The sequence below is a fragment of the Rhopilema esculentum genome, chromosome 20 (assembly GCF_057945365.1).
Source record: "Rhopilema esculentum isolate cy_ngs chromosome 20, ASM5794536v1, whole genome shotgun sequence".
Lineage (NCBI taxonomy): Eukaryota > Metazoa > Cnidaria > Scyphozoa > Rhizostomeae > Rhizostomatidae > Rhopilema > Rhopilema esculentum.
In genome coordinates, this window is record NC_142834.1 from 14512543 (window position 1) to 14526126 (window position 13584).

General features: G+C 35.5%; 1 protein-coding gene across 2 annotated transcripts in view; it reads right to left on the minus strand.

The window, feature by feature from the left end:
- Nucleotides 1-13584, minus strand: part of LOC135687183 (phosphatidylinositol 3-kinase catalytic subunit type 3) — a 32598-nt gene that overhangs the window by 1903 nt on the left and 17111 nt on the right. For both annotated transcript variants that reach the window (XM_065203683.2, XM_065203684.2), the window contains exons 15-27: nucleotides 12938-13008; nucleotides 11903-12002; nucleotides 10718-10834; nucleotides 9324-9426; nucleotides 8237-8313; nucleotides 6631-6702; nucleotides 5636-5705; nucleotides 4788-4852; nucleotides 4301-4385; nucleotides 3620-3694; nucleotides 2886-2971; nucleotides 2164-2246; nucleotides 919-1009 (exon numbers count right to left, since the gene is read on the minus strand). In XM_065203683.2, the coding sequence (XP_065059755.2) occupies nucleotides 919-1009; nucleotides 2164-2246; nucleotides 2886-2971; nucleotides 3620-3694; nucleotides 4301-4385; nucleotides 4788-4852; nucleotides 5636-5705; nucleotides 6631-6702; nucleotides 8237-8313; nucleotides 9324-9426; nucleotides 10718-10834; nucleotides 11903-12002; nucleotides 12938-13008 (1095 nt within the window). The remainder of the gene's footprint in view (nucleotides 1-918; nucleotides 1010-2163; nucleotides 2247-2885; nucleotides 2972-3619; nucleotides 3695-4300; nucleotides 4386-4787; nucleotides 4853-5635; nucleotides 5706-6630; nucleotides 6703-8236; nucleotides 8314-9323; nucleotides 9427-10717; nucleotides 10835-11902; nucleotides 12003-12937; nucleotides 13009-13584) is intronic.

The following is a 13584-nucleotide window of genomic DNA, read 5'->3' on the forward strand; positions in this document are numbered from 1 at the left end:
ACGGCAATTCAGTAGGCTCATTTGAAACCTAGAGATGTCGAAACAATACTTTACTGTCTAGCCATTTTGGAAAGCACTCTTCAGAAATCCTCAAGATAACACGGAAATACGACACACTGAACAAACGCTTCAATTGTCTGATAGAACAGTTCAGAATATGAAACATTTTCAACAAATTTTTTCCACTTTTTTGTACTATCAGGAGTGGCAAACAAAAAAGTAGTTACACGATGTGTTCATATTAAGTGTATTTTTGAAAAAACCTTTAAATGTCACATTAATAAGGATATCAGAAAATCCTCAATCAAGCAAAAAACATAATGACAAAAGTCCCTTGTTGCTAATGCAAGGAGTGGCAACTTAAGGAGATTCTGTTACAACCAAATTATTTTTCATCTTTAGCTCATTCGAAATCTTGAAAAACAGAACAAAGAAATATTGTAAATCGTGTCTTAGGGTCTGACACTGGTTTTATTCTAATGAAATTCCTGCCAGCTTTGAACCAAGATTGGTTTTAGCGCTAATTCATCTCTGCGGATATTTGTGTAGTGCAATTGTGTACATAAACTCTCTTTTTATAAGAACAATCTTATAAGAACATGAGCCTCATTATTGGTCAAAAATTGAGAACAAGCTGAGGCTGAGCTACTGTAAAATGCAATTATGAACAACATTTTATCTAAAAAACAAGGATTTTTAGCCATGTTTGGGTGCTTTTTCGGTGAATATTCAAACTTGACGGCAAATGAAAGATCCCCCACCCACTTTATTGGCAAATGAGGCCTCAACACCGCCCTAGAGCAAGAAAACCTTGCAGTCGCACTGCTTACACTGTATTAATTCGAGAAAAAAATAAAAAATAAAAACAGTCAGCCTGAACTTCAATTTACTGGTTCTTATAAAAAAGAGTGTAAATACCTTTTTGACAGTTTTGTCTGGTTCTAGGGCAATGTCCGGAACGGTAGCATCAACCATTAAGGCAAACAGATTTAAGATCAAATTGGCATATCTAGCAGAAAAAACAAAACTCTAAGAAGTAATTGAGAACTACGTTAAGGGAATATGAAATATGAAAATATGAAAGACCTGTAGCATAACGCAATTCCCGGCACTTTCGTTCGATAAACAAGACCCTAACCCTCCCCTCTCCCCCCAACCAAACGGGACACATAAAATATTTCAAATCTATATTTCTATTACTTCGCTCAAGTTCATCTCATCTCTAAAAAATCTCAAAGATCTTCAACTGAAGCTTCTATAACTCAATACCCCCTGGTTAACGAGAAAAATTTCATTTTTGCATTTTGCTACTGTGTTTGGCATGCTCTACAGCATTGGATGGGACCTTTTTGCAATTCAAAAATAGGGACCCTGTTTAGTTTTTTTTCTTAGAGCCCCAGATGCCTCCGTGACGCCACAGTGAAAGACGTTGACATTTTTATCCATAAAAGATCTCAAGCATTCCAACTTCAAGAAGCAATTATGAGGAAATAACATAAAATCAATCTCAGTTTGTTTAATAACTGTCTGATCGTAGAACCCTCCACTTCTTTACACAAACACGTTGTAAGTTATTTTGTATAGGTTTTACAAAGGTAGCAATTAACAAAACTTTCAGCATGTTCTCGTTCATTTATTTTTACGTTTTGCTTCGTTTTATAGTTCTGTACCCTTTGTCAATTCAGTACTTTTGGCTCTTATATGTTAGCCTACATCGCATAAAAAGAAGAAAAATATCTGTCAAACACGTTTCACTTCAATTATTTGGTTATTGAATATATTTATGAGGTATATTTTTCCGGTCACAGCAGATTTCAGCCATGCCAGCTTTCTTTCAAGGATATATTTAATTATCCTTTGAAGATAAATGCCAGCTTAAACTGTTGATTAAAGAACCAAAATAAGTTTTATTATCGAAATGGGCTTTCCTTTTAATTTGCCCTTGCTTATGCATAAAAATCTGAATTTGTAATCGACTCCCTTTCATGTTTCTCTTTAGTATTAGCCTAATTTCATTAAAAACTTCTTTAGTACAACTTTTGAATGAAACTGCGCCAACAATTCACTGGTTCAAAGCCAGTTTACTCCCTGAAAAAAGAATTATGCAGCCGGTAAGAAAGCTCATTGGTATTCACTCCACAGATACGCAATGCCATTTGTTACCTTCGAAGATGCAGAAAAGCAGTGTAGCAAAGGCGTCTGAATTCAGGGTAAAAATCACCAGTGGTTCCACCCATCGCTTCAACCTGGCAAAAACAAACGTTGCTTATGCAAATCAATTACTTCGTGTAAATTTTAAACATTTCTTTTCGTGGTACAAAAGTTAGAAATGCCATTGAAAAAAGCAAATATTTTGAGTCATACTTAAGGTTTTTGTCTGATACTCTTCAGTGTATAAAAGTCACAAAATAGGTCGAAAAATCACGTAAATTGTATTTAATGATAATCTTTCCATTTGGGGAATGGGGTAAACCAGAGATATTTCAGGTCCAACGAACGTCTCGATTTTCAACATTCATGATTCAGAAATTAAGAAACATCTTTAAAGAAGTTCAATTTTCACAGGAAAGCTAAATAAAGAAAGGTTGTTTAACCACTTTATGTCAGTAAAAAGAATATAAGCTGTCAATACTGAAATTCCACGATGAATAAATGACATCAATTTTAGGTAATCTTTTTTGCTAGGATGACTTGAATCAGAAAAATAAATAGGATAAAGGCTGAAAAGATAAGGAGCCATTGTCAGCATTTTTGCGATGATTGTAGGAACTTTGATGAGAAAAACTAACAAATATGACGAGAAACCAAAACCATACTGCTAAGACTTAGCAAAATCTTCTTAGGCTGAACCTTACAAATCTATTTAAATACTGAAATCCAATTACCATTTCTTTACTAAGCTTCATCGGTGGAGGAAATGGCTTTGGATCTCGTCCAAGAATATAGCCAAAGTCAATGTGAAACAGGCTGCCTGCAAAGCGAAGGAACACACAATAGCAACGTTCTTAAAGTAATAGAAACTACGATTATAATGGTAAGGCTGCTACCGGCCCAATGATGGTTTACTCAGCATAAGGTCCAAATATTTGATTGGCTAAGTGACTTGAACTCTCCATGCCTTATGGTCCAGTCCATGTTCAAGAATTTGACAGGAAACGTGCTGCACAGTTAGATTTAGGCCTATTTTTAACCTTTTCAATAATCATCAGAAAGAAATAATAGGCCTATATCTAGCTGCGAGGTACGTTTGTTTGTTGTCTGATTCCCAGTCAGGCATGAAAAATTAAAATCCCTTGGCCAATTAAAGAATTGGTACATATGCTGCCTTGCCGTATGGTGACATAAACACAGGTTCTCTTGATATCAAATTACTTCAATTTGGTCTTGGTTCTTAAATTCATCAACTAAGCAAAAACAACAATAGGTCTAAAGTAAAGTAACATTTTTTGTTTTTCAATGACCATATCGTAGACAACTTGTACCAAGCCAATTTGCATACTTAGAGTTGTTGCTCTTATCATGTCGTTATTTCAAATTATATGGTCCAAATTGAAAAGATTCTGAAAAATAAATTTGATGACGTCATTGCTTTATCGGCCTTTAAGGAGCGCCAGTTTACCTGATTTTGTAAGCATAAGATTGTCCAAATGTCGATCGCCAACGCCAAGAATGTAGGTAATTACACAGTATCCCGCTGAAAAGAAAACATGTATTACGTTTCGCTTCTTGCAATAGTTCAGATATAAAATGTCATGAGGAAGTACAAACTCCAGTATAATGTATGATTCTCGAGGCAAGATTGTGACTTATCCTTGAGGCCAAAAACAAGTGGAAATATTGCAAATGGTCTCCAAAGACGATGTAAGTGTAAAAAAGAGTTAAGAATATGAAATTCTCTCACAGGCTGCAGAAAACATAAGTTGGATTCTTCAGATATAATCTGCACAAACATATGGGTCCCGACGAAGTGGAGCAGGGGGGAGGGTGGCCATGGCCTCCCATATTTTTGCAAACATGGAGCTTTTTCAAAACCTTGTGTGATGGGTGTTGAATATTGCCCCCCCCCCCATTTTCCAACCTATGTCAGCGCCAATGAACATTGCAGCGCACGTTGCAGAGGATGCTATAATTTGGAGAGAAATTCTTATGAAATCGGAGAAAGACCTCTTGGAAAAGATATATAAATCACTTAATCAGCCTACAGCAAGAAAACGATAGCATACTAAAATCGATATTGTTCCTAGGACAAAACTTGAATATAAAGAGGAAACGTGGATATAATTTGAAAGAAGTAACGAACCACAGCTTTTGATATACGTGTCCATACAGTCGGGATGGATCCCGTAAGATGCTCCTTCCATAGGGTTATGCCTTCTGAAAAAGTTCTGTAAAAGGAAACAAGATAAAACATTTTAAACTTTTTTACTATTTTTTTTACGGTAAGCATCAAAATTGAATTTTCAAAAATCATAGAAATTCTTTTAACCAGAAATTATCTAAAATCATATTGCAGAAAAAATGCAAAAACTTCCCTTCCCAGATTGGATATTTTGCTTAATGGTTTTCCCGTCTAAAACTGCTATATGGTTTTCCTCATTGAAAAACTCTATAGTCAACTCTGTCTAATTTGAGCTTGTAAAATTGTAACTTTTGCTAATTCGAACGAGCTTCTTTAAAAATATACCTCTTCAATTCAAATCTTTGTAAATCAAACATTTTGCAATCGAACGAATTGAATCGATTTGGTTTTATATGTGAACTGCAAAATTTAAAAAAATAATTCGTACTTGTATGCTGCCGTCAGCTGAAAGGATTTCAGCCACTGGTGTTGAATTGATGAACTGTACAAAACCTGAAAGTCATGGAAAGGAAAGAAAAGAATTAAAAAGAATATAGTGAGATTCCGGTGAAAAACAGATGACTAGATTCATAGAACGTATCCAAAATTTTGCAACGTTTTGGTGTGTATAAAAGGCCTATGTTGCAACTCAGAGATTCACACTTAATGCAACTATCAAGTCTTCTTTGCACAAAGCAGACAAAAAAAGACAGAGCGTCAGTTAATTATTCAATAAGGCTAATGAAAACTAATTAAACAATCGAAATAAACACAATCATGTTGACAAAAAAGGAAGTTCAATTCATTGGCAGCAAACGAAAATCACACATTTTGCAGACTTTTTTCGCAAGATATAATATCTGCTGTCGTAAAACTCGGTAAAGCTTTAAATCAGTAAAAATACAATTAATGGACGATTGGCAGAAACAACGCAAATTGACGAAAAGTATTCCAATATGTTAGATCTTGCTTGAAAAATCAAAATTTGAAAATAAAGTAAAATTTAACTAATATTTCAACCTGTCATATGGAGCTTCATCAAAATTTGTGAAGGAAATGGGTTGGAAAAAATAAAGAGGGTCATTTTTAAATATCTAGAAAATAGTTGCGAATCAATACAAATTTGAGATTGAAATCCACACCATATAATATAAATTAGCAGCAATATTTAGTTTACAATAAACTTAAAAATATTGTTTAATTTCAACTATAAATGCAGTTCTGACTATGCCAATTTACTGACACAAATAAATTCAAATGACTAGAAAAAATATCTTGTTTGGAGCAGGGCCTTACCTTGAGAGCTTCCAGTTGCCAATACATTATACGGGGTCAACTTCAAATCCAGATTCTCTCGCATAAGCAACTGCAAGAGGATTTCAATTTGTACTAATAAGAAAACGTACTTTTACTTATGAATGGACTCATGTAATTGTAAACAGGGCCGCCGAGAGATTACGGAGGCCCTGGAGCAAAACCGAAAGACGAGTTCCCCGCTCTTCATACTAGCTTAAAATCGATCTCAGAATATTTCTAGCAGTCATTTCTTGCAATTGTTTAGAACGTTTCAATCTTTTAGGCATATTTCTAATACGTTTTATCAATTCCATTTCTGAAATGGGGTGGAAATGGAATTCATTACTTTATGAGGCCCCCTAGACCTCGAGGCCCTGGGGCAATTTCCCTTTTGCCCCCCTCTTGGCGACCCAGCTTATAAATTGACATTATGGAAGTATTTATCCTAGAAATACTCTAAAGGCACATCTTGCAACTATCTGATGTGATGAAATCATACTAGGGTCATGTTTCATAACACCCAAAGAACGATTTTGCAATTTTGCTTTCATCAAGACGCAAAAAATTCCGTAGAAAGCAGGACTTCGGGAAAATATTTTTGCTTCAAATATCTGAAGTGGAACCCAGTTTACAACGATAAAAATCTATTCTTTCCATTGAAATGCATCTAACTGAGACAGGAGTGAGAGCATCGAGTAATCATTGGGTATCAAAACAAGTTTATGATAAATTAGGTATCAAACAAAAGATTTTCTGAAACTTTTGATAGACCCGTGCAGCATCATCTTATTAGTTGATATATCGAAGTGGCTCAGGAGGGTCTCAAGTTGAAACAGTAGATAACTCCCTATTCAAACAGTTGCTCAGAACGGACACATTCATACTATAATTTTATGCGAACTGGCAAAAAGCTCTTCCTTCTCAACTCATTAGATCTCGATTCGTTCTTCCTAAGGCGCCGTTAAAATGGATCTTTTCTCAGAAGAGTCACTCACTTTGTCCATAAGGGTGATAATCTGAAGAATCAGCTGATCTTGTCGCAAATCGTCGCCATTTTTGAAGATGGCCTAAGTGAGGATAAGAATGAAAAATAAGGAAGTTGTAGCATGCGATTAAAGATATAAGAAAGTCTAGTGCAGTAAAATTAGAAATATTAAAGTTCTTATTTAGGGTTTTTAATGAATTTTATAGAGATTAAACGAGCGACAATATTACGATTTTACAACATTAAGTTGGACTAAACACGTGAAACCAGTTGATTTGAAGTTCTCTGCATTATCGCGCTCATCGATCAACCAAAACAAAATGGTTTTTCATGATAACATTTATCTACAAGGGTTGCAACTAGCCTTTTAGTGTGCTTACATAACTACACGAAGAACTACAGAGCTACGATGAAGGCAGAGGAAATTACATGATTATATGGAGTAGAGATTAATAATGAACCAGCTCTCTAGATAAAAGAAATTTTTTTATAAGAACTCATTTTTTTATAAGAAACTGGCTATAAGAAACGAGTACTGGACAGTCAGAAAAAATTAAGAAACTTCAGTACTCGAAGCAAAAAAATTAAGAAACTATTAAATCGTGATAAAACTGAGAACAACGAAATTTTGTAAAATACAGCATCAGAACGGAAGCGAATCTCTTGACGTGATAAAAAAAGTCACGAACATTTCATAACATCATTCATGCATCATAATTAAGAAACTTATAAGAAACAATGAGTATTGAAATTTCCAGAACATTAAGAAACTGAAGTACTCAACATCGACCTTTGTTTCTTTTAAAAAAATGAGTGTAACCCAGACAGAGCAGCCCCCTCACCAGCAAATGAAAGCAAGGAGACTAGAAGACTTAACAATAAGAGCAACAGTTCTAACGTCCATGTAAGAGTATAAGTAATAAAATTGTCTATCTGAAAACCTGCATATTTTGTTTGAATATAAACAGATTCAAATCCATCTATCTGGCTACGAAACACATCTTAGGCCTACTAGTATACTGCAAATCACCAAAAGGGACTCCCAAAAAAAGTGGAAAGCAAAAACTGGGAACACCGTTCTGATGATCTAAAATACAGGATAACTGAAATTAAGTCTTTGAAACTATAGTTTTTGGCACAAAATGTACAAGTTTCTTTTGAGCAAAGATCCTGTCCCTGAAATAAACCAAGTCCCTTTGGAGACGACGTTGGGCTAAAAGTACCGCAAGTTTTTTTATAACAAGACGAAAAAAATCAAAATTTGCAATAAACGGTAAGAATTCCTTGGAATTAGCAAACAACTCTTAGTTTCTTATGGAAATAAATCGTTAGATGGAAATAAAAGAGAGTATTGAATAAAGACTGAATGAATAAACATCAAGTCTTGGGTGAGGGTAATTTGATGAAATCGTTACTTGACTGACAATTATAAAAAAAATTCAACTCGAGTGTTTTACTCTGATTTGTATTTAGACTATCGAAATACGAATTATAAACCATTTACTCTGATTTGTATTTAGATTATCGAAATACGAATAATAAACCATTTTAAACAATTTTAAACCAACAACACAACTGCAAATAAAGGAATAAACAAGAATAAACAAGAGACTTACAACATATTCTTTGTTTTGCACAGTGCGGAATGTCAGTTTCATTGGCATCAGAGCAGACTTGAACAGGGTCACCTTGTCTAAAAACAATAATTCAGTTTGATGATGCGGGAGCTGATGACGATATAAACAAAACAGATTTGATCTTATTTCTAACATAAAATTCATTTCATGAGTTCTCAGTAATAGGTCAAATATGGCTCAATTCGGATTTACACCAGTATTGTATATTAACCCAATTTATTACAATTACTGTTTAACGGTCGGTCACAAAGTGCTCAATGTCGTAAAGGCCGAGCTGTATACGGTTTGGTGTATAGGACATTAATCAAATACACCAAGTCTCCTACATAATATCTACGAGCATTTAAATACCCGATATTTCTAGGGAGTAGTTTTAACAGTTGCCTTGTAATCGCATTAAGCGTGAAACTTAGAGTAGCAGCTTAGTGGGATAATCGCATCCTCAAGTAAACACATGGAATACGATAATACCTGCGGAAACCAGCCCACGTCATGTAAACAGGCCCTTAGAGCCGTCCTGTTCTGTACACCAAGAGTGTATCCAATCCCTTTTTACAAACGTTTAGTAACCATGTTTTTAAAGTAAATCCTTTTCAGTAAAAGAGATTCTTCTATCATTAAGGGTCCTCATAAATTACAGTTTACAAAGTAACAAGACAATGGACAAGACTAACAACTGCATCAAATAAGAATTGAGGTGTTTCTTTACTTAAAAATGTCCTCAGGCACAAGTTTATGTCATTTCCTTGCATACGCTTGCATAAATTTGAGTTGAAAACAATAAAATCCCATTTATTCTTCAGTTAGTATGAGCGATAGACTTTTTACCTAGACTATAGCATGATACTAAAGAAAAACTTTCAAATCTCTTGTACACAAGAAATGAAACATTACATACAAGCTCGTAGCCAATATTTCTCCAGAAAAGAGTCGTTTCTTCGGCTAAAACCCCACTCGTAACAGTAGAAAGAGAAAATTCTACAACATCATTGTATACGGATACCGTGTTTGTTTCTAAAGGGAGGGGCATCCCCACCCCTGGGCATATGCAATTGCCAGTACTTACCAGCGACGATACCCTTGATTCTGACGTCAGGATCCAGAGGCAGAGGAATAGGCTTGAAGCTGACGAGTTCTGGAACATCCACGAGAGACTGCAGCTTCTCTATCTGATTGAGAAAGCAAATTTAACGGATAAAATCAGGTTGGTATGTTACTAACAAAGGCTATTTTAGCTAGTCTCTCTTGAGTAGTTACAGGATACATTCTAGACAGATTTGTAAGGCTACCTTCTTTGGTACAAAAATTGTAAGGACAAATACATATCATTTAGCCTTGGAACCTCAACGTTTAAAAAGAGGAAAGTTCTTCTGGTAATGTATTGAAGAACGGCATCATTAATGCAGCTTCACTGATAACGCGCAGAAATATTTGTGAGGAACATAACTAATAGAGAAAACAGTAGAATTCACATTGCAATCAGAAGTCAACAGCGTCAAAAAAATTGGTTTTAATTTTACTAAAAATGATCACTTCTCTCTGTCTATGCTAATTTTAAGATTGATAAAAAGATATTGCATCAAAAAGCACGGCAAAAAGCACATTTCTTCACTGCAAAGACGAACACGTTCGAAACGCTAAATTTTAACTAGTATAAAAGCTTCGAGCAACGAATTTTAGGCTCCTCCTCAAAACACCGTTGGGGATCTTTGAACAAGTCAATCAAAGCATAATCAATAGAAAAAAACCCTTGTATAGAAGCCTATTGTTCTGTTCTTTTGTTTTCATCTAGAATTTGAAAACACTTTTATTCTAACCACGTGACCTAAGTAAGGGGACAAGATGAAACATTTTCTCATCTCGCAATAGCAGATACAGACAGTTCCGTTAAGCCCAGCGCACACAGGCGGCCCGTGTGTTTCAAAAAGAATGGTATTTGGGCTTTTGACAAAGTTGCTCATTTGCACGGGTCAGAGATGAAGATATTCTCCTTTTCAAAGTCTGTCTTCGCGATTAAAACTGCTTACTTTCAAAAAACCATTTCTTAAACCTGAAAACAGATGATAGCTGATCAAATGTGGATGCAAAAGAAGTTGCAACTGACTAATCTATTGCTTTCTCATCCATCAACTTTTCAACTAATGTCTCTTCGTTGAATATACTTTTGTTCTGTCGAAATGAAGAACGCGCTGACCATAGTTTTAGATTGCAAAATAGATTAGATTGTAATCAGCAAGGAATAGATTATAAAATTACAAACATTTTCGAGAAACACAACAATCCTATACAGTCCTATTCAACAACAATCCTATACAGCTGGTTTCATGCGTCTCCTTATTTTGATCACGTGATTGCAATAAACAAAAACAAAGAGTTAGAACTCTCTGCACAATATTGTTAAAAATTAGAGGAGCTAAACTATACTTAGAAACCGGCCTAGATTTCCAAAATGTATCTTACTTTCTTCTTCCTGTTTCCACTGAATTGGTGCACTGTTTTAACTAATTCTGTAATTTTCTCTAAAAATATCTGCTCGTGTCCCAATATGCTACGACGTTGTTTGCACTTGAAGTCACCCTGAAATGTAGAAAAAATTCTCCAGAACTCTTTGATATTGTGGTATCAGTTGAATACAGAGCATCATTTGTTAGGGCAACACACCCTGGGGACTTTGGACCATTTAGGTAAAACTTAACCTGGGGTATCCTTTCGGGGCTATCATGGCTTTTTTTCTGGTTATAACTTTATGTAGATAAGTAGTCCCTCCCTGAGGGCAATGGCAAAATCTCTGTACATTCTGATAATATGTCTTCTCTAAATACTCGATGTAGAAGGCACGACGGAATTTTGCATTGCCAATCCATTTCATTTGTATAACGGTGGAATGCCTTCATTACAAAGTCCTTTGGAAATCAGCTTCTGCTGAAGAACAACCCTCCATAAAAGGGTTCAAAATATGAAAATTTTGAAATATATGAGATGGTTAGCTTTCGATGAATCTGTGGCTTATCTAGAATGACTGAGAATTTTTGATGTCCTACAATGAAGACCAAGGTCCTGCTCAAATTTTTTGTCCACCCTTTTGGACATCTCCGTTTTCCAAAGTTTTGATGCAGAAGAAGAAGCGGATACCAATATAGGCAATTTGGTATAATTGAAAAAAATTCAGTTTGATTTTTAAAATTTTGTCCAATGTGCAAGCCTTTGCTAATGCAAAATCTGAAAACCGTCTGGGGAAGTTGAGATGGGCCATAATGAAGTACTTTTCTTCTGACTCAAGTCGAGAAATCCAGTCACAATAGGCTCAAGAATTTAAGTACCTACAAACATATAGGACAAGGGTTTCAAAATCATTGGGCAAGTAATATCGTTTCTCATGAATTTGGAATCTTCCTGCGTTAAAAAGCAGAAATTTTAGAAAAATTTTTATCATTATTCCAAGTTTATACGCTGCGGAGTGTCAGACAAAATTTAACTTAGCAAAGCACGTTTTCGCTAATCCGAGCTTCTTTCAAATTTCGTTAACTGTTGAATAGTTAATCGAGCTATCTCACTTTCAGTTCGCTAAATCGGTCCTTTCCCTAAAGAATAGCACGAAAAGAAAGCAAGTTTCTTTCAGACTCAATATAAAAACAAACTGCCTACCGCCAACAAAGCTTTACTGAACCTCTTCATTACACTGACGTAGAGTTCAGTTACTTTCTCATCTCGGACACCACTGTCCGTACATTCAACAAGAAGGTACCTGTCCGGGGCACAGAACAAACATTAAAGACATGAATAATGATGATCCTCAATGAAATTTATTTTTTGATGTCGGTTCCTTGCTTCTTGCGCAAAAGATTGTGGTTCTGAAAACACTTATCAAAAAATTGCTTTGAAAAAGCAAACATTTAGTAAACTAAAGCTTTTCGTCTGACACTTTTCAGAGTTTAAAACGTCAGAACATAGACCGAAAACTCTACGCTAGGAAATATATATACCCAGTTGTGGATCGAAATAGGCCAATCAGAAACACGAGCACATGACTGTTGAGGTTGACCAATCAGCCACCTCGGTCTTGCAGATCTAAAAGTACAACTAAAACCCTTCGATTCTGCTATCGGGCAGCATATACTGGAAAACCCAGATTGTGCAAAAAACTATAATGGCGACATGTTTCGGATTATTGGTAAAGCCCGATCGTCGTTCCACCTAGCAGTTTTAGAATCAATCTACATAAGCATGAAAACATCGCTACTGTGTAAACAGAAGGAGTTCGTTTTCACCTTAGGACTCCATTGGTAACATTCTAAATAGGCAAGCGGCACTGATTGGGCCGCATTTATTACTATAGACTTTCTAAAATACATCCCAAAGATTAATTTTAGGGTGACAGTCAAGAATTTCCAAACCCAACATTTGGCAAAGAGTTTCACTGAGGATAAGGCCTAACTTAGCACTTGTTTTCTGTTCTACAGGTTACACTGACCAAATCGCTAAGACAGGGCCACACGATAACACAGAAGCAAAACTTGATCACTAAGAAGTTTAAACCTAGATCCAAAACAGATGTTGCCTTTTCCTTGAAGTCATTCGCAAGTTTTCCACCACCTTTGGTGTAACTGAGGCGGAACCATTATTTTCTCAAAAACAGTAAAAGGAAATTCGCTAAAGATAAGAATGGTATTGATCTCTTACCAGAAGAAGAAATTAGCAATTTTATCATCAGAGCAGGCTCTTGAAACCAAAAACGATGCCAAATCAGATTCCTAAAATGTAGATACGAAAGTTTACTAGCAATAAAATAAATCAAACTTGGGGGACAAACAAAAACCAAATAAAACGTCTAGCAAATGGTAGATACTACGGGAGAAGAGCCAATAACAAATTCCTACAAAGACAAAGATACCAGTATGGCAAAAGACATCGAAATTTCATTTCTAATGCGGAGAGTGCATACGAAAATGTCACACACTAAAGCTCTGGGACAATAACAAAATACCATGCTCCCAACGGTAAGGTAAATCAGTGAATGTAAACTTTACGTAAATTGCAGAGTCCAAAAAACATTACAGTTCCATGGGAGTGTGCCAGAGGTAGGTTATCCAGCGAAGCATTTTGAGGAAGGCAAATTAATGATTTGATAACAGTTTGTAAAGTGAGAGGAATTCATCTTTGCACTTGAACTCCGCTCAAAGCGAAAAGCTCAAAGATTATTTTAAAGCATAGAAACTTTTACTCACAAGATGCTGTTAAAATTTTAAGAAAGGTAAGTCGGGCCAAATATCATCCAGAGCGTTATCTGAACTCTGGCTAAATACATATGTTATACAGTAAAAAACAAA